General features: G+C 42.2%; 1 protein-coding gene across 1 annotated transcript in view; it reads left to right on the top strand.

Annotated features, from left to right (window-relative positions):
* The window catches only part of LOC306763032 (F-BAR and double SH3 domains protein 1-like), a gene marked incomplete at both ends in the record, with an annotated part of 87,214 nt that extends 63,942 nt beyond the window's left edge, over positions 1 to 23,272 (top strand). Inside the window, 10 exons of the mRNA XM_079249700.1 lie at positions 1,037 to 1,153; positions 1,318 to 1,422; positions 1,501 to 1,656; positions 3,475 to 3,600; positions 7,824 to 7,907; positions 7,984 to 8,119; positions 9,112 to 9,212; positions 22,368 to 22,487; positions 22,566 to 22,698; positions 23,199 to 23,272. Of these exons, the coding sequence (XP_079105826.1) occupies positions 1,037 to 1,153; positions 1,318 to 1,422; positions 1,501 to 1,656; positions 3,475 to 3,600; positions 7,824 to 7,907; positions 7,984 to 8,119; positions 9,112 to 9,212; positions 22,368 to 22,487; positions 22,566 to 22,698; positions 23,199 to 23,272 (1,152 nt within the window). The remainder of the gene's footprint in view (positions 1 to 1,036; positions 1,154 to 1,317; positions 1,423 to 1,500; positions 1,657 to 3,474; positions 3,601 to 7,823; positions 7,908 to 7,983; positions 8,120 to 9,111; positions 9,213 to 22,367; positions 22,488 to 22,565; positions 22,699 to 23,198) is intronic.
* Positions 23,273 to 23,710: the final 438 nt, after the last annotated feature.

Below are 23,710 nucleotides of genomic sequence, written 5' to 3'. Positions count from 1 at the left end.
AAGTGTAGATGGTCTGCACAAAGAAACTATGTGCAATATCTGTCCTCAAAAGTTGTACAATTAATACAAAGTGTTAATAAATATAAACTGTGCAAAAATGACAGTTCAATATTACATCTTGTTAAAATGCTTAAAATGAAACAAAGCTGTTCACGTTGAACAATAAAGTAACTGATTACTCAAGCAGTTCCAAGTGGGTTTCTGCATTGATTAATGCAGTGTAACTTCTGACTTCAAAATTTTAGTTGTTTTTGCAAACTGTCTTAAGCTTCTTGACAGCAGTTGAACCTTTCACATCGTTTTGCAATTCTGCTGACTGGCAAAAGCATTCCTATCCCAATGGTAAAAAAAATTCAATGCTTCTGCCAGAGTCCAGCACAGCGCTGTGCTGGTGTAGTGGTTAAAGGAACAGGCTCTTGTTCACGTGTTCGTGGTTTTGAATTCCGATACGGTACCTTGATAAATCCAGTTGGATAGTTGTGCTGCTTCTCCAAGTGGTGATGCTATTGCATATCAGTCAGCCGAAAAGGACATTCACTGTTGCTCTTCTGCAAGACAAGCAATACTTCTAGTCATTCTACCAAACTTTGGCACACTACTACTTCTACAGCATTCAAGTCACTTCAATCATTCAGACCTGCAACTCCTTCAGGAGATGTGTTATTACTTTCTCATTTTAAATCTTTGTAGTTTGAGATATTGAGCATTTTGTAAAGATAAATTCAGGCTTGTGATTGGATGAAAGTTCTTCAAACTAAACAGAGTGCTGCAAGTTGCTCCATCTACTGACTGCAGCAGTCTCAGAAAAGAGACAGGTTGAAGAGGACACTGAATTAGCTGATTGAAAGGGGCACATCACTTAGAAAATCTGACAAAATTCAGTAGTGCTACTTTAAGACAGAACTTATCAAAATGATTCCACCAACTGTTTTATTCCATCATCCTTTTAGTCTCACAATGATCAATTAATAAACAGATTTCCTATTTATAAAAACAAAGTGAAAAATGAATTTTCTTCTGTCCTTTGCACATTTAGGTGTCTGCTTTGCAGGATATCTCCCTGTCAGATGGGAAAAGTTGTCTTGTGAAGGAAGCCAAAAAATGGGCAACCAAGGCTGCTAGGGACTACAAGATTGTCACTCATGGAGAGAGGGTGTGATTTTATCTCTCATTTTGATCCTCCATACTTGTTACATCTTGTAGCTAAAGCTGCATAAAAAAGTTTAACAAAATTTTAAAGATTCCATGAACTTATAAAAAAATATTACTGTTAGAATGAGAACTAGAATCCGATCTCTTCCTTGTTCTGGACTTCAGGCTCTGAAGTTGTTGGAGAGTCGACTAAACCTCCTGTCTGGGGAAACCAGGCTCAGTGTGGAGCAGAAGATAACTGAAGTTCAGGAGAGTGTCAGAAAAGCCAAGGTAGATATCTGAACACACACACACACACATTGATGTGACAAGGTGTTGTCATGTTGTGTCGATGTGTTGGTTCATCAGCTCAGCAGGGTGAAGGCTGAAGCTCGTCTGGCTCTGCTGTCTGAGATCATCAGAGGAACTGATCACTGGTTTCATGATGCTATGAAGCAGGCGGAGGAGGAGCTGGAGAGGGAGCGGCATCTGAGCGAACAGAGGAAATCTACTGGAGACTTCTCAGTATGAAAACACGTTGCTTTCGGCATTTATCATCAGCATCATCACACCCAAAAAATCATTCTGGGACATTTTATCTCATATGCTTCATTTTAATGGAATTACTTTCAAAATATCCTAAAACAATCAGCTTTGATTTGACATCAAGACATTAAAACAAATTGTTTTTAAAACTGAACTCAAATACTGTCAGCCATTAATATAAGGGTTAACATGTCCTAAAGACATATTAAAGCAAAGGCTCATAAGTCAGATTTAGGAACTATTGTCTTTATAAAATAAATCAGTGGTTACATTCTCTTTCGCTTTTCGTGGAAAGTCTGTGAGCTGAGTGTGTGTAGAAGAGAAATATTTACAATCTTACATACTGACTGCCACAGTTCTGAGGTTTCTAACCAAGCAAACACCAGGTCCTTTACTTTTTCATGTTCCTGAAGGAAACGAGCAGTAAACTGTCATATGATGGGGAACAAATACATCTCAATCAGCCATCCAGTTCTTAATCTACTGAAGGGAGTACTGTAGGTGACTCAACATTCATACATATGTTGGAAGGTCCCTTTTCCCCCTTTAACACTTACCAGACTTATGAAAATATTCATTGGGCCATCATCTTTGTTTTTTTTTTTTTTTTTTTTTAAAACACCTCGTTATCTACTTATGTTCACCACCTGAAGACTTTACACAATTTAATAGGGTTTGCGGGGGCTACCAGGAGAACCCCCCATTCAGTTTCTAAGGGTGCATTCACAGCGAGACAGTCTGCAGGATCCGGCCAAATTAATGTCCAAGAGGAACAAACATAATCTCCTCACCAGAGACGAAGATGGGTTGTCCAGAATCCAAAATCCAAATCCAAGAAACGGCCCAAGGTCCAACATACCGGGAAGACTCACGAGGAGAAGGGAATAGGAAAATGCTGGGGCAGGCTGGAACTTAGGACTGAGGAGAAATGTAAGGAATCCAGGGAGAGCAGGTACTTGATAATAGAGGCTGGAAACAAACAGAGAAACTCTGACGATCTGGCTATCAGGAGTCCTGAGCTTGCTGCTGAAGTAGTGAGAGGCACAGGTGGAACACATCAGCAAATCAGCCCTGGAGGATGCCTTCAGGTACTGCTGGGAAAAAAACCATGACAGGTACAGCCAGATGTCCATGTCTGAGGCCCTGGAAACTGCCAAACAAAGACTCCAAGCATTGGCTGCATGACTAAAGAGATACACAAGAAGCTGAAGCCAGAAAAACAAACTGGTTCTTCTTAACTAACCCAGCCAAATTGTACTCCAAGTGGGAGGGTAATACTGCACAAGCTGACCCACCAAGGCTGGGGTGGCTGAGAGAGGAGTTTTTATACTTTATTAACCCACTGGAAAATTCAAGTTTGCAGCAGCCACATAAATAAAAAAACTAAATGGCATCTTTGACTAAAAACTTCATAAAAACCAGTCATAATGGCAGAAAAGAGCATGGCTTAGTGCTGTGAAAAATATATGTAATGTAAACAGAATAAAGATGCACATCTCTGCATATCTGAACTGAAGGGAAGGTTTGGTGCATCTCAACTGGTAATCTGGGTGGAGGAGCAGCATGCAGAGAAGCTGATTGGAAAAACAGTGTCAGTTTTATTGTTAGAAGAAGAAATAATCCACCAAAACCCAACTGACCCAACTGTTTTTATTTTTAAGGGGATTGTTAAAGCAAAGTGCTGGAACAGAAACTGGAAGGACTACACCTGACTTATTTTAAATTCCCCAGTTTGCAGCAGGAATGATTTAATGCCTCTGATAACTTGTCTTTGGTGTTTATTGTATGTTTCAGGAGGAGGAGTTTGAGCTCACTGACTTTGAAGACTACGATGAGGAGAACGGAGACATTTTTACAGATCCAAGTTCAGCCTCTGGAGTGTGTGTCTACCCTGCAGCTTGCAGAGTTGTCTTCAGCTATCAGGTAGTTAGAACTAGGACCTTATCTCAGAACGCAGATGGAAGATCTGATTATGAACGGTGGCATAGTGGTTAGCACTGTGGCCTCACTTCTAAGCTCACCTATGGTAGAGGTTGGAACAGCGGCTTTTCTGTGCAGAGTTTGGATGTTCTTCTTGTGTGTGCTAGGGTTCTCTGTGGTTCTGCAACTTCCTCCCACCTCCCCATCTCACATGCAAGTTGCTTTGGATAAAAGTGCCTGTAGAATGGCTGTACAGTAGAATCTTCTTGCTTTTAATTGTGTTTACAATCAGGGTCATGCCGGTTCGTCCTCAGGCCTGCTGTGGGACACAGGGAATCTGATGGTGGTGTGGAGGAGTAGATGGGAACAGTCATAAGCAAACAATGTAAAGATAAATGGGTTCAGTACACATTCCTAAGTGCTAGCAGTCCTGATTGTGGAGATGGGAAAACCCAGACTTGCCTCTGCCCAACCACGTTTGCCAGCTCTTCCAAGTGTATCCAGACACGTTCCTAGGCCAGCCGAGAGGCATAATCCCTCCATCAGTGAAAAAGTCAGGAGAACTTAATCAATCCATGGGATTTGCAAGCAGGTTGTGTTTATTATATCCCAGAATTCCATACCACAAGCAACTAATGCATGAGTCAAGACCTGGGTTCTGGCTGAAGGTTTTACCCTCATGGGACTGCTACATTTATTCAGGCTGGGGCAGGACTTGATCCCTTCATCATTGTATGCATCCTCCTTTGACATGTTTGGCAAAGCTTGCTTCTCCCAACATTTAGAATAGTAGCAGTGTGTCATTGGTTTATAAGAAATGTACACAGGGCTCATGACACTTATGTGAGAAGCTCCATAACTTCCAGCTGGAACCTCCAGACACACCTGGATTCATGACGAGCTAACAAACAGCCTGAAGGCAGCAGTGGAGCGCAGTGGCAGCAAGAACTCTCCCAAAGGGTACTTGGAGACATAATCTCAGAAGAGTCAGGCACAGGTCAAACTGTTAAAGGAAAAGCCTCAGGAAACTAATGGAGAAAGGCCAAGCTATGCTAAAGGGATTAGGCTTCAAACTCATTTCCAGGCCAGTTATGATGAGTGGAAAGCTATTGCTAAACAAGCTAGAAAGGCACTTGATGCATGTGTTGGTGAAGGTTTGCATGACCACACTGTTCAGATCCAAAATGCGTCTGAAGAAGTGAAACGTGCCTATGAAGAGCTTTGCAGTCATGACACTCCTGATGGAGGCACTCGGCGCAGAGTGGACACTTGTGATACTGTTTCTCAAAGGATCAAACAACAAGCACTAGAAAATCTTGGAGCAAAAGGAAGTGAGCAAGATGTAGAGAAGAGGTCAGTGTTTTTTAGTGTTCATTTCTACAACTTCCCAAAGTTCTAAGTCCTCAAAGGGTGAACGTTGAAACATGAAACATCCAGAAGGCGCTCACACCCAAGCCTAAACATAAACCTGCACTTTCCAAGCTCAATCCGAGCGCACAGCCATTTACTAAACCCACTATTCCACAATACACCATTAGAGAGCAATCTGTGACTAATGCCATGCAGGAAGATGGAACAACTGCACTGACTAAAGCCTCGGCGGAGTCCATCAACATTAGTTGTCTACCAGTTCCAGAGCCTGCAGTTTGTAGTGGCGATTCTATTAAGTATAAGGATTGGAAAATGTCATTTCAACTTCTAAGAGAGGGTAAGAACATCCCCTGGAGGAAAGATAGGGAGGTTCATTCATAATCGCTAAAGCCTTCAGAGATAAGCTTTCATTGTGGCCAAAAACTGGAACAAAGGACAGAGAGTTTTCAGACTTTCTCAGAGGTTGTGAGGCAGCAATGTCCCAGATAGAGTCTGGAGGTTCTGAATGACTGTCGTGAGAATCAAAGAGTGCTCAGCATGCCTCCTGATTGGCTCAAGGCTCGATGGAATAGGAAGGGCATTCAGATTGAAGAGGAGTGTGGTAATGGAAAAGAATTTCGGGGTTGTGATCTGGAGCTTCCCTGTGACGATGAACTGGGTAAGGCAGGTCTAAAAACAGCTGGATGAATAAACAGCAGCAAAAATTTACTACAAAATTAAAAACCAGAGAAAAAGGCGATGTGACGTTGGATCAGATTCAAAGTTCCACACATAGCAGAAAGATGTGTACAAGCTCCGAGAAGAGATGCTGTAAAACTCAGTCTCACACACACACACACACACACACACACACACACACACACACACACAATGAAAGCAAGGCTACAACTCAGGCTGGCTGGGCTGTGGGATGGAGGCAATGAGCGGTTAATCTAGATGTTCAGGACATGCAGACACGCTGCTGTTTGCCGCGTTGTGTTTACAGAACAGTGTGGTCACTTTAAGAATGGTGGAGCTAGACAGAGGAGAGAGAGACGTCCAGCATGTCGGCAGCAGAGGAGGTTCGCTCTGAGAAGCTGCCTGTTCAGCAGCAAATGCTACAAGCTTTAGCAACAAACACCACAAAGCGGCGTCTGCTTCATCGCTGCTGGGTGACGTGAAGGGAGATCACCCCGAAGCTAGCTGCTGCTTCTCCTCCTCTCAGCCTCCCGAGGAGGAAATCTGCTGCTTATTACACACAGATATAAAGTTTATTATCTTCCTGATCCACTTTCTCATCTACTGCTGGACAGTAAAGGACAGTAGAGCCCACACCGTGTTAAACATACAAATAAATCTTTGCTTTTAGATCACACCGTAGACAAACATGTTGTACCAATTCCATTTGAGTATAATATATAAAACATAAATAAACGTATAAGAACAAAGAAAAGAACAGGTTTTAGATGTAAAGAGGTTATTTAGACCCTAGGCAAACTTTAGTTTCTGCCCCTGATCTATGCTTTTATCTACGTAGTTATCTGACCAGATTCATTTGTACTGATGTACAGATCTAACCTGAAATATCTAGTCCTCATATCCCAACATTTATATATATATATACATATATATATATATATATATATATATATATATATATATATATATATATATATATATATATATATATATATATATATATATATATATATACATATATATATAAATGTATATATATGTATATATATATATATATATATATATATATATATATATATATATATATATATATACATATATATACATATATATATAAATGTATATATATGTATATACATATATATATATATATATATATATATATATATATATATATATATATATACATATATACTGTAGAATGTGTGTGTGGGTTTGTTTATATATAAATTCACATCTGGTCCAGGCTAACCCCAGGTTGTCCTCAAAAGCTGGAGCCCTGGCTTTGGGCGACAGGCAGGGTACACCCTGGACAGCTCGCCAGTCCATCACAGGGCCACACAGAGAGACAAACAACCACACTCACACTCACTCCTAGGGGCAATTTAGAGTGACCAATTAACCTATCATGCATGTGTTTGGACGGTGGGAGGAAGCTGTAGAACCCAGAGAGAACCCACACAGACACGGGGAGAACATGCAAACTCCACACAGAAAGGACACTGACCAAACCAGCCAAGGATCAAACCAGTGACCTTCTTGCTTTGAGGCCACAGTGCTAACCACTGCGCCACCGCTTTCCTGAAATCATTTTTGGTCATTTTATTTGTATTTGGATTTGTAGTAATATCATTTAAAACTGTTTTAATTAAATGTAATGAAGCAACTTAAATCTTTAAATTCTAGTTGAAGTCAGTGTAACGTGGACCAAAGAGGGATGCATTTATTTGCCTGTGTATTCAGTTTTTCATCATTTAACTGAAGAGCTAAAGGAAGAAACTTGACTCATCATATGTACAGATGTGAACATCTGCCTAACTTTGGAAATCTGTGCTTGAATCAACACACAGATATAAAAATAACTTTACACAATAGACAATTCTACTTTTAACCTGGCAGATGTTAAAAAAAACCTTTTTGCTCATTATGTAGGTGTTAACCCCTAAACACCGACTTGTATTTATATCCACACAAAATAAAATCAGAAACAAGACAATGAGAATAAATAATTAATAATAGATCAATAGAAAACTGTCTAACCTAAAAACATTTAAATAACCAAAAAACAAATTAACATAATATATAACTTGGCTGAGAAGTCATAAATAAATGAAAGAAAGAGCCTGAAGAGATTTGGTGGAAATCTGCAGACGACACTAATGTGTTTCCGTGTGTAGGCCAGCCAATCAGATGAGTTATCAATCACAGAAGGGGAGGAGCTTCAGGTGGTAGAGGACGGAGACATGGAGGACTGGCTGAAGGTAACGGTATGTCTGTCTGATCAGGGATTGGTTCCTGAGCGCATGATCAGGTGGATATTTCCTGATGTCTCTGCAGGTGCGTAACTCCTCTGGTCAGGTGGGCTACGTTCCTGAGCGCTACGTTCACTTCCTGTGTCTGCCAGCAAAGGACCCCCCTCCGCTGGACAGTTCAGTCACTTCCACCTTCTCCTCGGAGAAGGAAGAGTGCAGAGGTTGGTGTTACGTTGCTCCTCGACTGCTCTGAGAGGGATTAGAGTAACTTCTCATTCCTGCCATCACAGTACAGATATGTCAGAAAAAACTGTGTTTCCGAGTCAGGCTGGCTTCCGCGTCTCTGCTGATCCAGGAGAAAGAAATGTCCGCGTACCCACGCATGTCCAGAGTTTCACCCTCCACCTCACCTATGTGATCTTTGTTCGGCTGGAAAGGCTTCCTGTGCAGATTTAGAATTCACTTTAGGTAATCAGAACATCACTGCAGCATTCTGTGTGAAGACGTGCACAAAGACCGACATGCTGGCATCAGAGTGCACGTGCATGTGGAGAAAACCCTCATCTAAAATCTCCCATCAACACACAAACCAGCAGTAAATCTGGCTGAAGAGCCATTCAGGCTCAACCGGAGAGATGGAGACGGAGCATTTAGTGAGACTTCTGGATCACTGGACTACTGGGTCTGCTTTCAGGACCCCTGTGGATATTTAGCCCGGCAGAGCCGAGTACATCTGGAGCTAATATGCAACCAGATAAAAGAAGCAAAAAGAAGCTGCAGCGTAGTTAAAGAGGCACCACAGAGCTTGAACTTTTCTCAGCTTTGAGCCGTTCAGGATGGAGCTCCTGTGATAGAGATTCAGTGTTTGCAGATACAACAGTAATGTGTGCTTGTGTATGGACTCGTGTAACTTCAAATTTCTATTAGATTAAAACACATTTTTTAGCTGTTGTACTCATCTGTTGGTAGTTTTTTCATTTTTTCTCGTCATAAGCAGAGTCCAAGGTGCCATAAACTTAGATATCGGATGTCCTCTGTAGCTTTTCCCGTTAAAGAAGATCCTTCTCTGAGGACATGTGGGTTGTGTGCAGCTTGTAGGTTTGGGTTGAGCATCATCATCCACCTTTCTGTTTCCTTTTTTTAATCGTTTTTCCCAGCAGATGATCCATGCATTGACAAGCGCAGGGTTTTAATTCAGTCTCATCTGTCCCAGGTGTTGTCAGAGCTCTGTACTCCTACCAAGCTCAAAGTGCAGAGGAACTTTCCTTTCAGGAGGGGGCGCTGATCCAGCTGATTCGCTGTCGGCAGGGAGAGGTATGGCAGTGTCTCTCCACACCTTTCTAAAACTAATCACATTGTTTCTGCAGTCATCTATTGTTTAACTTTTATGCAGCATCAAATGTAGAGCAGAATGTCCAGTCTGGTCTGCAGGAGTAAAACACTGGAGGAAATAATAAATGTGAAAACAACTGAGGATTTTAACAGTAATACCTTAATAAAGGTAACTGTAATCTCTATTGTGTCCAGGTGAGGTTGCATCTTTTATGTTTCCAATCAGTAGGACATGTTCTATCTTTTCCATCTTTCTGACATCAGCTTATAAGATGAGCCGAGTCCCTTCAGGTGGTCATGTTGACTAAACACATGTGAAAATCTACACGTACGTACATTAAAAATGGCTCCTACATCTGGAGAATTTTACATGTTCATCATGTGAAAAACTGGATTTTTTGTTTGTTATTGGGGAAGCACCTCACTGTTCTTGTTGGGACGATGCTGTCCACACAGAAGTTTATGTAATCTGTCACACACTCAGTCATGGCGTTGATGTCGTCTCCATGAGGTTCACAGAGGACGTTCCAGTCTGTAGCCTCAAAGCCTCCTCTAAGAGCATCTTCAGCTTCAGCAGACCAGATTTTGATAGTCTTTGTGATGACTGGTTGCTGCTGAACGATGGGCTTGTAGGTGGAGGTGAGAAGAACCAGATTATGGTCAGATCTTCCTAAAGGAGGCAGGGCAGAACAACTGGATCCATTATTCATATTTGCATAAAATAAGTCCAACATAAGTCCTTGCAGCACACCCTCCGAACCGCCATGAAATCCTCAGAAAAAAAGACCTAATTTGAGGTAATATCTATGTGAGAAGAGTTTGTACTTTTGAAAAATCAAGATAGCAAGTCAGAGCTATCAGACGGCTCAAAATACTATATATATATATATGTGTGTGTGTGTGTGTGTGTGTGTGTGTGTACTGAAATTGCAACCGACCCTCCTTTCAGCAAAGGCCAGGTAGCAAATCCCTGTCATTTATCCAGCAGTATTCTGTAAAGAATCACAAATAAAGAGATTGTTGCAATGCTGTGGCTGCTCCGGAAAACAAACTCCTTCCACAGGGGACGGTAACGCCATGTCATGACATTGGCCCTGCAGTAGCTGATCGGAAAAGTTGCCATACTTCGAGGCCATTACAAACGATTACAACGAGTATGAGAAGAACTTGATGTGTAGTTGGCTGCAATGTCTGCACAAACCATCAATTGGAAAAAAGACTTTTACTTGTTTCCTACATGGAAGCAAAATCAAGGGAGTCTTGAATCTGATGTAACACAGAAGAGACGCATGGCGTAGATATCTGCCTTTAGACGCACGGACTTGAGTTTTACTGACATCTCAACATCTTTGAAAGTCTGCTGAGGAGGACATTTTCATTCCGGTGAGTGGGATTATTTTGTGTAGTTTGACTATTGTGTTCTTATTTTGTTCTGCTTTCAGTTAAATAATCCATAGGTACATCTGTCCAAAACTATCCGTTGACATCGCGGTAAAGCAAGCTAACATGCTAAAGGAAGGCTAACTCAAACATTGCACTTTAATGGTAATCATGGATTAGATGGTGCTTTCCAAGGCACCTAGAGCACTGTACGTTGAATCCATTATTCATTCCCTCCTCATTCATACTTGGTGACAGTAAGCTGCATGAGTAGCCACCGCTGCAAAGCAGCCAAGCAATGCCAGCGGACTCTCCAGCCCTTTCAGAAGAATGTGAATGGGACCCAAACAACACTCAGCTGAGCTACTCAGATACTGGTGGTTTGGCGTAACCCAGCTGAGGGCTTTTTGAGCTATTTTGTTCTCTTTGTAAGTTAAGCCTGACAAAATCTTCCTGTGATAATTTCCTTTAGTTTGCCACGTTAAGGCAGTTTGACTGTGGAACCTGCCAAAGACATCTGCAAAACCTGCAAAGATCATTGATGTTTTTAAGATCAGGCTGCACATCTTTTTAGCTAGATTTAGCTAAATTTTTATGTGATTTTTTTTTTCTTTACAATCAGATGTGTTGTCAGATTAAAATTTTAATTGTAGGAGAACTTGTATTTATAATGTGCCAAAGTAGCTTTTTACATGAAGCACTGTGTGCTACTTTTTTTATTCTCATGAAATATAATTATATTATATATAAATATAATTATATTATATATAAATAAAATTAGTGGGATCTGAAACTGAATGATGTCTCTAGTCTGATGCATTCACAGCATACTTTGGATTTTAATATGTTCTAATGTGAATTCTTTTGCCACCCTGAAGCTAAACTAGCATATGAGATGGAGGAGTCGGATCCAGGCTGGGTCCAACAATGCATCTGGGCCACTCTGAAGTGAAAGCCACAGTTTCAGACCGCCATGCCCGCAGACAGCGCTGATGTGGAGAATCCAGGGGAAGAGGCCATAATAAACAAATGAGCATGACAAGCCCATAACAGAGAATTGCTGTTGCCAGGTGATTTAGTTTCTGCGGACCGAAGCTTGGATTTCAAGGAAAGTGTGGAAATCATGAGTTCAGAAGTTAAAATTTCTGCATTCACTAAAGGTAGATGTCAACTTGATGCTGAGGATGTTGAAGATACTCGTGTTTTACCTGAGTATACATGTAGATTTTACAAATGGCAACAGAAATTTACCTAATCACTAAAACTTAGTGTCAGTATAAAGTTCAAGAATAAAATAGAGAATATATAGAGCTTCTTAAAGTTCTGGTTCACGCTTTTGTTACTTCGAGACTAGATTACTGTAACTCTCTATTACTGGGCTGTCCTAAATATGCCCTGAAAAGCCTTCAGCTGATCCAGAATTCTGCAGCCAGAGTCCTGACCAGAACCAGCAGGAGAGATCATATTTCTCCAGTTTTAGCCTCTCTTCATTGGCTGTGTTCTGCCCCTTTGTAAAGTGGCATTTAAGTTTTTTTTTTTACAAGTTTTTATTTTATACATTGGTCTGCAGTGCCCCCTTGTGGTTTATAGTGCAGTTGTTTTATTTTGAAGAAGCCAAACGTAAAAAAGTCAAGATGGCTGAACACAGTGACGAGTCGCTCGTGTGTGAATTTGTATAAAACGATTGTTGCCTTGGACAATATGTGTCCGTAAGTATGGAAATGTGCATATGTTCATTTTGTGTTTATTTTGGTGTGTAGCATATGTGTCTTTTTTTGTGCAAGTTATGAGCCTAAGTGAGGTTAGCTTTAAATTAGCATGTCATTCATCATTAGCATTTGGTACGGAGACTTGTGGTTAATACACGTTTTGTATTGTTTTCAGTTTTACGGTTGGTCAAAGAGGACAATGGCTGAACGTCATTCTTCAATAAATCAGCTCAAGGATACACAAGTCTGTTTATTGGAGCACCGTTATCCTGCAGTCTAGCCTTGCAAAAAGTCACTTGGGGTGAGGACAGCATAGTAAAAGGACACGTGCGCAGCGGGCACAACCACCACGAAGGAATACATACAGCGAAACCATTATGAGCCTACAATCAGGACGGCAAAATCAGCAAAGCCTTTCAGATTCTAATATGATGGAGCAAGGGTCTGAACAAAGAGACAATTCAGACAAGCAAAATGCAGAGAGCGTGCAGAGAGGGGGAAACATGGACACCACACCAGACAAGTCTATACGTTCACAAGTATCCACACGTTCATCCAAGTATTCTTCAACTAGCTCTGCAGCGCTAAAGGCACGAGCTAAAGCAGATGCTACACGTGCACGACTCGCATTTTCTGCAAAAGAAGCAGCCATAATAAAACAAAAAGCTGAACTAGAGGCCAGTCTACACATCTTAAACTGTGAAAAGGACGTTGCAGTTGCTGAGGCAGAAGCTGCTGCATATGAAAAGGAGGAAGAATCTGTTAGAACTGAAATCAGCCATGATTTTGTGGCTCCACCTGCCAATCCACTTCAACGCACTGCAGAATACGTACGACAGTACTCAGAACACTGCTATGAGGGATTCACAGCCACAGTAGATCCACATGCTTGTAACAAAGCACATGATCAATGCGAAATTGCTATGGAGAACGAAAGCACACACAGTAAGGTGCACATCAAAGTAGAAGAACAGACATGCAACACAGAGATGTTGAATCCTCCCAAACTGCGTCCATATGACACCCCATGTTCACCTCCAGAAATCCAGGGTGTGCAAGACATCAGCTGGCACGCAGAGAAATGCTGAGCACAGGCCTTTTGCAGTTTGATGATTGCCCAGAGAACTACTGGGCGTGGAAGTCATCGTTTCAAAATGCTATAAAAGACTTGAATGTTACAGCCCAAGAAGAGCTAGATCTAATCATAAAGTGGCTTGGTGTAGAATCTAGTCAGCAGGCTAAAAGAATACGCTCAGTCTATGTCTTCAACCCTGCAGCAGCTCTTAAACTTGTGTGGGAAAGACTCGAGGAAAGTTACGGGTCTCCTGAAGCAGTGGAAAATGCACTTCTAAAAAAGACCGAACAATTTCCTAAACTAAATAACAAAGACAACATGAAGTTAAGAGAGCTAGGTGACATTCTACAGGAAATAGAATGTGCTAAAGAAGGAGGATATCTGCCGGGCCTCTCATATCTGGACACTGCTCGTGGAGTGAACCCCATTGTGGAGAAACTGCCCTACAGACTACAAGAGAAATGGATCACCACAGGAGCAGGGTACAAGGAGGAGCACAGAGTGGCGTTCCCCCTTTCAGCATCTTCGCCAGCTTCGTGAGACAACAGGCAAAAATAAGAAACGACCTGAGTTTTGTCATCACGTCTCCTATCAGTGACAGCACAAGCTACAAAAAAGAGAAAAGCATCAGAGGTAATAACAGGCAAGTGATAAGCGTACATAAAACAGATATCCCCACAGATCCTAATTCAACACAAAACAGTCACAGTAAGCTGACAGAAAGTCCTGATAAGCTCTGTCCAATACACAAAAAAACCACATCCTCTTAAAAAGTGCAAAAGCTTTAGAGGAAAACCAATAGATGAGCGCAAGGCATTTCTTAAAGACGACAAAATCTTTTATAAATGCTGTGGCTCGACTCAACATATAGCAAAAGACTGTAAAGTACAAATAAAGTGTATGGACTGTGGTAGTTTGACAGCGTTACACCCAGGTCCACCTCCTGCCCCAGCCGAGAGCACAGAGCCTGACAAAGATGACGGCGGGGAGACACAGGATAGTGCAAGTGTCTCAATAGTTTCTAAATGCACCAGAATCTGTGGTGATGCAGACAGCCCACACTCATGCTCTAAAATAAGCCCAGTGTTAGTTTATCCCAAGGGTAAAAGAGAACAAGCCAGAAGAGTGTACGCAGTGCTTGACGAACAAAGTAACAAGTCATTAGCTAAGTCACAGTTTTTTAAGCTCTTTAACATTGAGACTCCTTCAGACACATACACACTAAGAACATGTTCAGGACTGTCAGATAATGTCAGAAGAACAGCAGTTAATTTTGTGATAGAGTCAGTTGATGGCAAAGTAAAGCTCCCACTACCAAACCTGATTGAGTGCGACATGATTCCTGACAATAGGAAAGAAATTCCATCTCCACAAGTGGCAGCGCAGTTCCCACACCTACAAAAGGTAGCTGACAAAATACCTCCAGTAGAAGAGCACATTCCTATCCTACTGCTCTTGGGAAGGGACATAATACAAGTACACAAAGTCAGAGAGAGAATCAATGGTCCCCACAGTATGCCCTATGCACAACGTTTGGATTTAGGGTGGGTTATAGTGGGCAAAGCCTGCCTTGGGAAAACTCACAAGCCTCTAAACGTGAATGTGATGAAAACACACGTCCTTCATAATGGTCGAGCTTCTTTTCTCAGCCCATGTCCAAACACATTTCGAATTAAAGAGTCGCCAAGTGGCTCCGACTCTCAGCCTACCACCATGCCTGTGCTTTACTCTGAAAAAGGACATGCAGACCACTTGGGGCAAACTGTTTTCGACAGAACAAATGAAGATGAGAAACCAGCACTGTCAGTAGAAGATAAAAACTTTATTGACAAAATGGAAAAAGAAGTGTATCAGAACAAAGGTAACAGCTGGGTGGCACCGTTGCTGTTTCGCTCGCCCAGACCACGCCTTCCAAGCAATAGAGAGCAAGCTCTCACACGTCTCCAGTCCCTCCGAAAGACACTGGACCGCAAACCTGAAATGAAAAGACAATATTCAGAGTTCATGCAAAGTATGCTGGACAATGACCATGCTGAGCTCGCTCCACCTTTGGACTCGGAACAAGAGCACTGGTACTTACCATCCTTTGGTGTGTACCACCCTAAGAAACCCGACCAGCTGAGAGTAGTTTTTGACTCAAGTGCAGAGTTTGAAGGACAGTCACTTAACAAAGTCTTACTACGTGGACCGGACCTCAACAACACACTACTAGGTGTATTAATACGGTTTAGGAAGGAACCTGTAGCGTTCTCAGCTGATGTGCAACAAATGTTCTATTGTTTTGTCGTGAGAGAGGATCACAGGGACTATCTCAGATTCCTTTGGTATGAGGACAATGATCTGAGCAAAGACATTCGAGACTACAGGATGAAGGTCCACGTTTTTGGAAATAGTCCTTCCCCGGCTGTAGCAATTCACTGTATGAGGCGCGCTGCAGCTGAAGGCGAGATAGAACATGGACATGATGCGAAACAGTTTGTCATGAGACATTTTTATGTAGATGATGGACTTGCATCCACAGCAACATCAGAGGAAGCTGTCAAGATACTGACAAATACACAGAACATGTTGGCACAGTCAAACTTAAAACTGCACAAAATAGCCTCCAACGACCGCAAAGTAGTGGAAGCGTTTCCTGTGGCTGAAAGAGCAAAGGATTTAAAGGACTTGGATTTGGAGTTGGACAATATACCTCTGCAGAGAAGTTTAGGAATCCTCTGGAATCTAAGAAATGACAGCTTTACATTTAATGTCAGTACAGAGCAAAGGCCATACACTAGGAGAGGTGTACTGGCCACTGTCAGCAGTTTATACGACCCACTAGGTTTTGTGTCACCCATCACCATGCAGGGAAAGGCTCTTCTTCATGAACTCGCCACAGAGCAAAACGACTGGGATGAACCACTTTCTGCGAAAAGGGAAGAAGAATGGAACAACTGGAGAAACTCCTTAAGAGATCTGGAGCATCTACAGATACCGAGATGCTATCAGCCAGTGGCACTGCTGTGAGTAAAGAACTGTGCATATTCTCAGATGCATCCACTATGGCGATCGGAGCAGTAGCGTACCTGAGAACCCTGGACAGTGAAGGTCAGTGGCACACAGGCTTTATTATGGGCAAGTCTAAAGTAGCTCCACGACCTGCGCACACAGTACCTAGACTGGAGTTATGTGCAGCAGTCTTAGCTGTGGAGATGTATGAACTCATTCGGGATGAAATGGACACTGAAGCAGATACTGTCAAGTTTTTCACAGATAGTAAAATTGTCCTTGGCTACATACACAATAACACAAAGAGGTTTTACACTTACGTAGCAAACCGTGTGACAAGAATCAGAAAGACAACACATCCTGCACAGTGGCATCACATAGCTACCAGTGACAACCCAGCAGACAATGCCACCAGACCTATTTCAGCTTCCACTTTACCTCACACTAACTGGTTTAGTGGTCCTTCCTTTCCGACACAGCCAAGCTCAGAGACATTGCACTCCGATTCATTTAGTCTCGTAGAACCTGATTCAGACACAGAGATTAGACCTGAGGTCGAGACTTTTATCACCAAGGCTTCGGTAGCTCAACTACAGTCATCTCGTTTTGAGAGATTTTCTCATTGGATGAGACTGTGTCGTACTATAGCATCACTTAGACGTGTAGCAGCATCATACAAGAAAGCATCAAGGATGGCAGTGTTTTAATGACAGTAACACTGCAGAGGAGCTGTCCAAAGCAGCCAAGTTTATTATTCACACAGTACAAAGTGAAACATTCAGGGAAGAATACAGGTGCTTGAAAGAAAATCTGCCACTCTTAAACCAAAGCAGTTTGAAAAAGCTAAACCCAGTCATTGATGAAGAGGGCCTCCTCAGAATAGGAGGACGCTTGACATCTGCAAATCTGACCAAAGATGAGAAACATCCACTCATTGTTCCACATACTCATCACATAGCTGTACTTCTTGTGAGATATTTCCATGAGAAAGTAGCACATCAGGGTCGCCACATAACAGAAGGAGCACTCAGAGGAGCTGGATTCTGGATTATTGGCTGTAAAAGACTTGTATCTTCTGTTATTCACAAATGTGTGCTCTGTCGTAAGCTCCGAGGACAGCTGCAGACTCAAAAGATGGCAGACTTACCCGTTGATAGGCTGTCACCTTCGACGCCTTTCACCAGTGTAGGACTGGACGTGTTTGGCCCCTGGTCAGTGTCAACTCGCCGCACCAGAGGAGGAAGTGCAGACAGTAAGCGCTGGGCTGTACTTTTTACCTGCATGTCTACAAGAGCTGTCCATGTAGAACTCATAGAATCAATGTCAACATCAAGCTTTATCAACGCACTGAGAAGGTTTTTCAGTGTCCGCGGACCAGCACAAATACTACGTTCCGACAGAGGTACCAATTTCACTGGAGCCTGTAGAGAACTGAAAATCAATCACAAGGACACAGCACTCAACACATTCTTGCAGGAAAAAGGGTGTACATGGCTGTTCAACCCCCCACACTCCTCACACATGGGTGGGGCCTGGGAGAGGCTCATTGGAGTCGCTAGACGGATTTTGGATGGACTTCTTTTAGCGTCACATATCCAACTCACACATGAAGTTCTAAGTACATTCATGGCTGAAGTAATGGCGATAATGAATGCAAGACCACTTGTACCAGTGTCAACGGACCCCGACAATCCAACACTTCTCACACCAGCAATGCTCCTCACCCAGAAAACCAATGCATTATCTGCACCAACAGGGAGTTTTGCCCCGCCAGAACTTTATTCAAAGCAATGGAAGCAAGTACAGTGTCTTGTGGACTCTTTTTGGAAAAAATGGAGAACAGAATACCTCTCAACTCTACAACAGAGGAGAAAATGGACTGATGAGAAAGAGAACATTAACGTTGGAGACATTGTGTTACTGAAAGACTCTTTGGCACACAGAAATGATTAGTCGATGGGACGTGTCATGCAAACGATTAAGGGTAAAGACAATAAGATAAGGAAGGCAGAAGTCAGAGTTGTGAAGGATGGAAATGTTAAAGTGTTTTTGAGACCTGTTGCAGAAATGGTTTTACTTTTACCAGATGGTAACTAAGCTGTGTATATGACGTTTGTTTGATGTTCAAATGTCAATGGTAAACAATATTATTAGTGGCACAATTGTATTGTACCAGGCGGGGAGTGTTCTGCCCTTTTGTAAAGTGGCATTTAAGTTTTTTTTTACAAGTTTTTATTTTATACATTGGTCTGCAGTGCCCCCTTGTGGTTTATAGTGCAGTTGTTTTATTTTGAAGAAGCCAAACGTAAAAAAGTCAAGATGGCTGAACACAGTGACGAGTCGCTCGTGTGTGAATTTGTATAAAACGATTGTTGCCTTGGACAATATGTGTCCGTAAGTATGGAAATGTGCATATGTTCATTTTGTGTTTATTTTGGTGTGTAGCATATGTGTCTTTTTTTGTGCAAGTTATGAGCCTAAGTGAGGTTAGCTTTAAATTAGCATGTCATTCATCATTAGCATTTGGTACGGAGACTTGTGGTTAATACACGTTTTGTATTGTTTTCAGTTTTACGGTTGGTCAAAGAGGACAATGGCTGAACGTCATTCTTCAATAAATCAGCTCAAGGATACACAAGTCTGTTTATTGGAGCACCGTTATCCTGCAGTCTAGCCTTGCAAAAAGTCACTTGGGGTGAGGACAGCATTGGCTGCCTGTTGAATCTAGAATAGAATTTAAAATCCTTCTCCTTACATATAAAGCCCTCCACAACCAGGCACCACTATATATCAAAGACCTCATAGTTCCTTATATACCAAGCAGAGTACTTCGTTCGCAGACTGCAGGCTTACTTGTGGTTCCTAGAGTCTCAAAGAGCCGAGCAGGAGGCAGAGCCTTTGGTTATCAGGCCCCTCTCTTATGGAATAAGCTCCCAGTTAGTGTTAGGGAAGCAGACACCCTCCCCACCTTTAAGACTAGGCTGAAGACTTATCTTTTTGATAAGTCCTATAACTAGGGATGGTTAGCATCCCTTAGTTATGCTGCTATAGGTTTAAACTGCTGAGGGACATTTCCTGATACACTGAGCTACTTTCTCTTTATCTCTCTTTCTTTAAAGTCAGAACTAAAACATACGATGAGACCTCTTTCCATGGTGATGGTCCTGGACTGTGGACCAGCCTGCCGGAGAGCCTCAGAGACTGCTGATGTTTTTAAGAAGAGGCTCAAGACCCACATTTTTACCTTAGCATTTAACTAAATTTTACTTTATTTTATTTACTTAATTATTTTTATTTATTTAGTTATTTATTTATTTTTTACTTATTTTCATTTTGTGTTATTTCCTCTCTTTCTTTTTAGCACAGTATTGTGAAGTCCTTTTTGTCTTACCTTGTTGATGTTGTAGAGGTGCAATAATGATCATGCCACCAGGACGTGCTAAGTTAAGCTGTTTAGCAGTCACATACCTGTAGTGGTGGAATTATGTACAGAGTGGTTTTAATGTTACTCTTTTATAATACAAAATACATATTCTGCATAGTTAGAGTAGTTCAGAAAGCTTGCTTTAGTCGATTCATGCACAAAACCAAGTGTTCTGTTTAAGGCCTGTTTCAGCTTTGACTGTTATCTCCAATCTAGCAGTTGTTTTGACTAGTGCTGCCAGGCAAAGGTTGTTTGTGTCTGCCTAAAGATCACTGTAACACTCTGAGCGGGGCAGAGCTCTTGAGACCTCTTGCTTGCAAAAACTGTGCATTGTCAATAAACTGGACAGCATGGTTGGTCTCTAGATTTATTTCTCACCAGATAAATTCCACGACACCATAGTGCACGCATATTCACTTCACACATAACCCGGGATACACTGCGGTGGCCATGTGCCACAGGGAACCAGTCCACACATCCAAACGAACTATGTGGCATTCGGGTGAAATAGGATAAATGCAATCCAGAATATTCCAGCATTTCTCCTTGGGGATGAATAAAGAATTCTTGATTACACTTTTATATGTATTTTTATTATTGTTCCTCTTATTTCTTCTTAAGGTTATTTAACTTCTCTTTTTAACTCCTGTGTTTTCCTTATGGGGATCCTGGGGACGCTGGGGGCCCCACCTGATTGATCTGGGGGCTGTTGCCATGGCGACTGCTCCTGTTTGGCTGGTGGGGGGGTCCAGCACTGCAGCTTGACGGCTGCGGGGCGGGCCCATGGCTGCCTGGGAGTTGGGCGGTTGCTGTGGCGGGGCGGCCTCTATGAGCATGCAGGGACTGGCTCCTGGTGTGGATGGATCCACAGATATTGTTTCCTCACATCAGCATCAATTCCGATATTTATTACTTAATTGAATGTTTTGTCTGTTTTATTAATTATACCTGTGTTCAGTAAAAACACAGTATTCAGGGAATGATGTTATTTGGGGAATGTGAGGGTGGGGGGTGTGTCCTATGGAAAAAGCTTGAGTCTTTATTGTTTCTAAATGTCGTGTTATCATCTGTTTGTTTTAATCTTTGTGACTTGGTTTTTATCTTGTAAAGCACTTTGTGTTGCATGAAAAGTGCTTAAGATATAAAGTTTGATTTGATTTGATAATCTTTGCTTAAGAAAGTTAAACACCTGCCTTGGACTGGGCACCACATAGCAGAAGGTCCCTTTACCCGCTGGGCTCCACAGCCTTAGTGTAATATTTAGCAAGTAGCTCTGGCCAGCACACCCTCCTAAAGATAACTTGTGTCTTCTGTAAGACAGATTCCCAGAACTCCCAGTCTGCAAAGATGCGCACCGCTACAAGTCCTGTTCTGTCCAAACAACTTGGTGACAATAATCTGACTGAGTAACAAAACTCTGTGTTTGTGTAGAATCTGTGGTTCTTTTTCACCAGAAGGTCATCTGCTGGAGACATCTGGAGACACAAGTCTTTGTCCTTCATGTCTGCAGCCTGCTGAATGCTGCATGAATATTTTCAGCATTTCACACCCTTTCCCACCGCAGTCACAGATAATTCACCATCCGCTGAAGCGCCAGTTTCAGGGAGTTTGGTGTTAATCAAGAAACCACACTGTTCAACTTTAAAGTTTCTGTGGTCCGCAGCCCTGGATTAATGTAGGCTTTTTAGCATCTCCCTCATGATGGATACCCCACCTGGTCTGGACAGCTGACCACGATGCCAGTGTGCCTGCTTTACCACAGTTTTGTCTGCAGCTGTAATTGTGCCTCTCCTATATTTGAACCAAGCAGAGGACTCATGCCGTCGCCTGTTCTTCGGTCACACTCACGGTGTTCATGTGTTTTTCACAATACCGCAGGAGAACAGGCATCGTACAGGTTTGTAACGGGTGTGTCCACTGCCCTTTCTTCATCTTCTTGACCTTGTCCACACCTGCGAATTTCTGTACTGTACATCTGGAGCACGACAGCTGCTGGTTACTTTTTAATGGAGGTCTGCACAAGCAAACAGAAAAGTGCTGCTCCACGCTTCACACAGGTTGGTCCATCCTCCTGTTAGCAGACACATAGGAACCTTGTAGCTGCAGAATATATGTGACTGCTGCAAACTTGTGTAAATGCACAAAAACACACCACAAAACTATTCTTTTCTATTCTATTCTATTCTTGTTCAGTAGTTTGCTTGCTTATTTCTCGGTAAGAGAAGGCTGATATATTTAACATCACACGTCCTGATGATGATGAGGGCGGCTGTAGCTCAGGAGGAAGAGCAGTTGTCCTTCAACTGGAAAGTTGGGAGGTTGATTCCAGGCTTCCCCTGACTGAAATGCCAAAGTGTCCTGGGGCAAGACACTGAACCCCAAGCTGCCCCCCGATGTGCCTATCGGGGGATGAGTGTGTTGGATGAGTGAATGGGTGAATGTGACAAGTAGTGTGAAGCGCTTTGAGTGGTCTGCATGACTAGAAAAGTGCTATAGAAGTACAAGTCCATTTACCTGATGAGGTTGTTCTGGAAACCGCTTGATGTGATGTCTTTCAGGTGGATGATGGTTTTTGGGAGGGAGAGCTGGATGGGCGGATCGGCGTCTTCCCTTCATTGGTGGTAGAGTTCTTTCATGAAGATAAAGAGATGGAGGAAAGGGAAGATGAGTGGGAGGAGGTGAGTTTTTCTCCTAAGGTTTGGGATTTAAAACCACTTCCAAGTTTTTGTTATTCCTGACTTTTCTTTTTCCCCCAGCTAACACCTCCAGTCTCATCCCCTGAGCCGAACCCCTCAGTCTCAGAAGGTAGTTCAGCTGGTAGTGCTTCCCCTCCTGGTGGTGTGGACAGTAAACATCAGTCGGTTCTCCGGGAGGAGTCTGTGCTGGGAGGTAGGAGATGAGTTGAATTCATGGAGCGAAAAGGGTACCACGATGAGCAATTAATCTCATAAAAATCATAGTTAACTCCTGATTAATCCCAATTAATCACAAATGTTTATTTATTCTAAATGTCCTTTGAATTATTTTAATACTCAAGAAAAAGTGAAAAGTTTTCCCCTGTGCAAATGTTGTTTTTATTCCCAAACAATACTGTTATATTTGACACTAACATGCTCACTTAATGCAGTCATTCACATTTGAAGCAGAATCTCAGAACACTGTCAGTAAACAAATGACTTAATTGTTTGGGAAACTGATTACAAAAAAATGCCCTTCTACAATTCTGCAAGGGATAAACAGGGTATTACAAAATAAAGTGCACATCATTGTAAACTAGGACTCAGCCTGTGTAAACCATGGCTTTAACCTTTCCTTCTTACGTTTCCTGTGAACATACTAGCAGAGGCTTGTCAACTCAGCCATTAACTTGAGAGCTAGTTTCTTTGTAGCCGGCTCAGCAGGTGGTGCAGACTTCTCCTTCTCCATCTCCAGGAGCAAGGCGTGGATTGAATCCCACACCTGAACCTCTCAGGTTTGCTGAGACACGTGAGGTCCTTAAACCTTGAAAAGAAAAAATAAACATTAAACATTAATAAATGAAATGAATGTTTTTCATCATGCAAACACAGGAACAGGTATAACAAAATTACGGCCACACAACTATCTCTACAATGCCAAAATCAGAACGTAAATAAGGAAGTAAAAATTTAAAAAAAAAGAAACCCAAAACAAACAGAGTAGAGAGAAACACTACCGAGAATGAGTGAAAGAGAGTAGCATAGTAAACTGACCTTGGGTCAAGTGCTGTTGCAACTTTTAGCCATGTGACGTTGGTCTTCTCCTTGCGAGCATCCAAGTCTGCTGTGAAGGTCCCCTTGAACCTGATCAGCTGGGTCGTCCTCTGTGACCTCCTTCACTCGGGACAGGTGACACAATGCTGGCAGCACCACTGAGCAAGAAA

The sequence above is a fragment of the Telmatherina bonti genome, assembly GCF_933228915.1.
Source record: "Telmatherina bonti genome assembly, chromosome: 12".
In the NCBI taxonomy this organism is placed as follows: domain Eukaryota; kingdom Metazoa; phylum Chordata; class Actinopteri; order Atheriniformes; family Telmatherinidae; genus Telmatherina; species Telmatherina bonti.
Note: the sequence above shows the minus strand (reverse complement) of the source record. Positions and strands in the feature narration are given on the sequence as shown.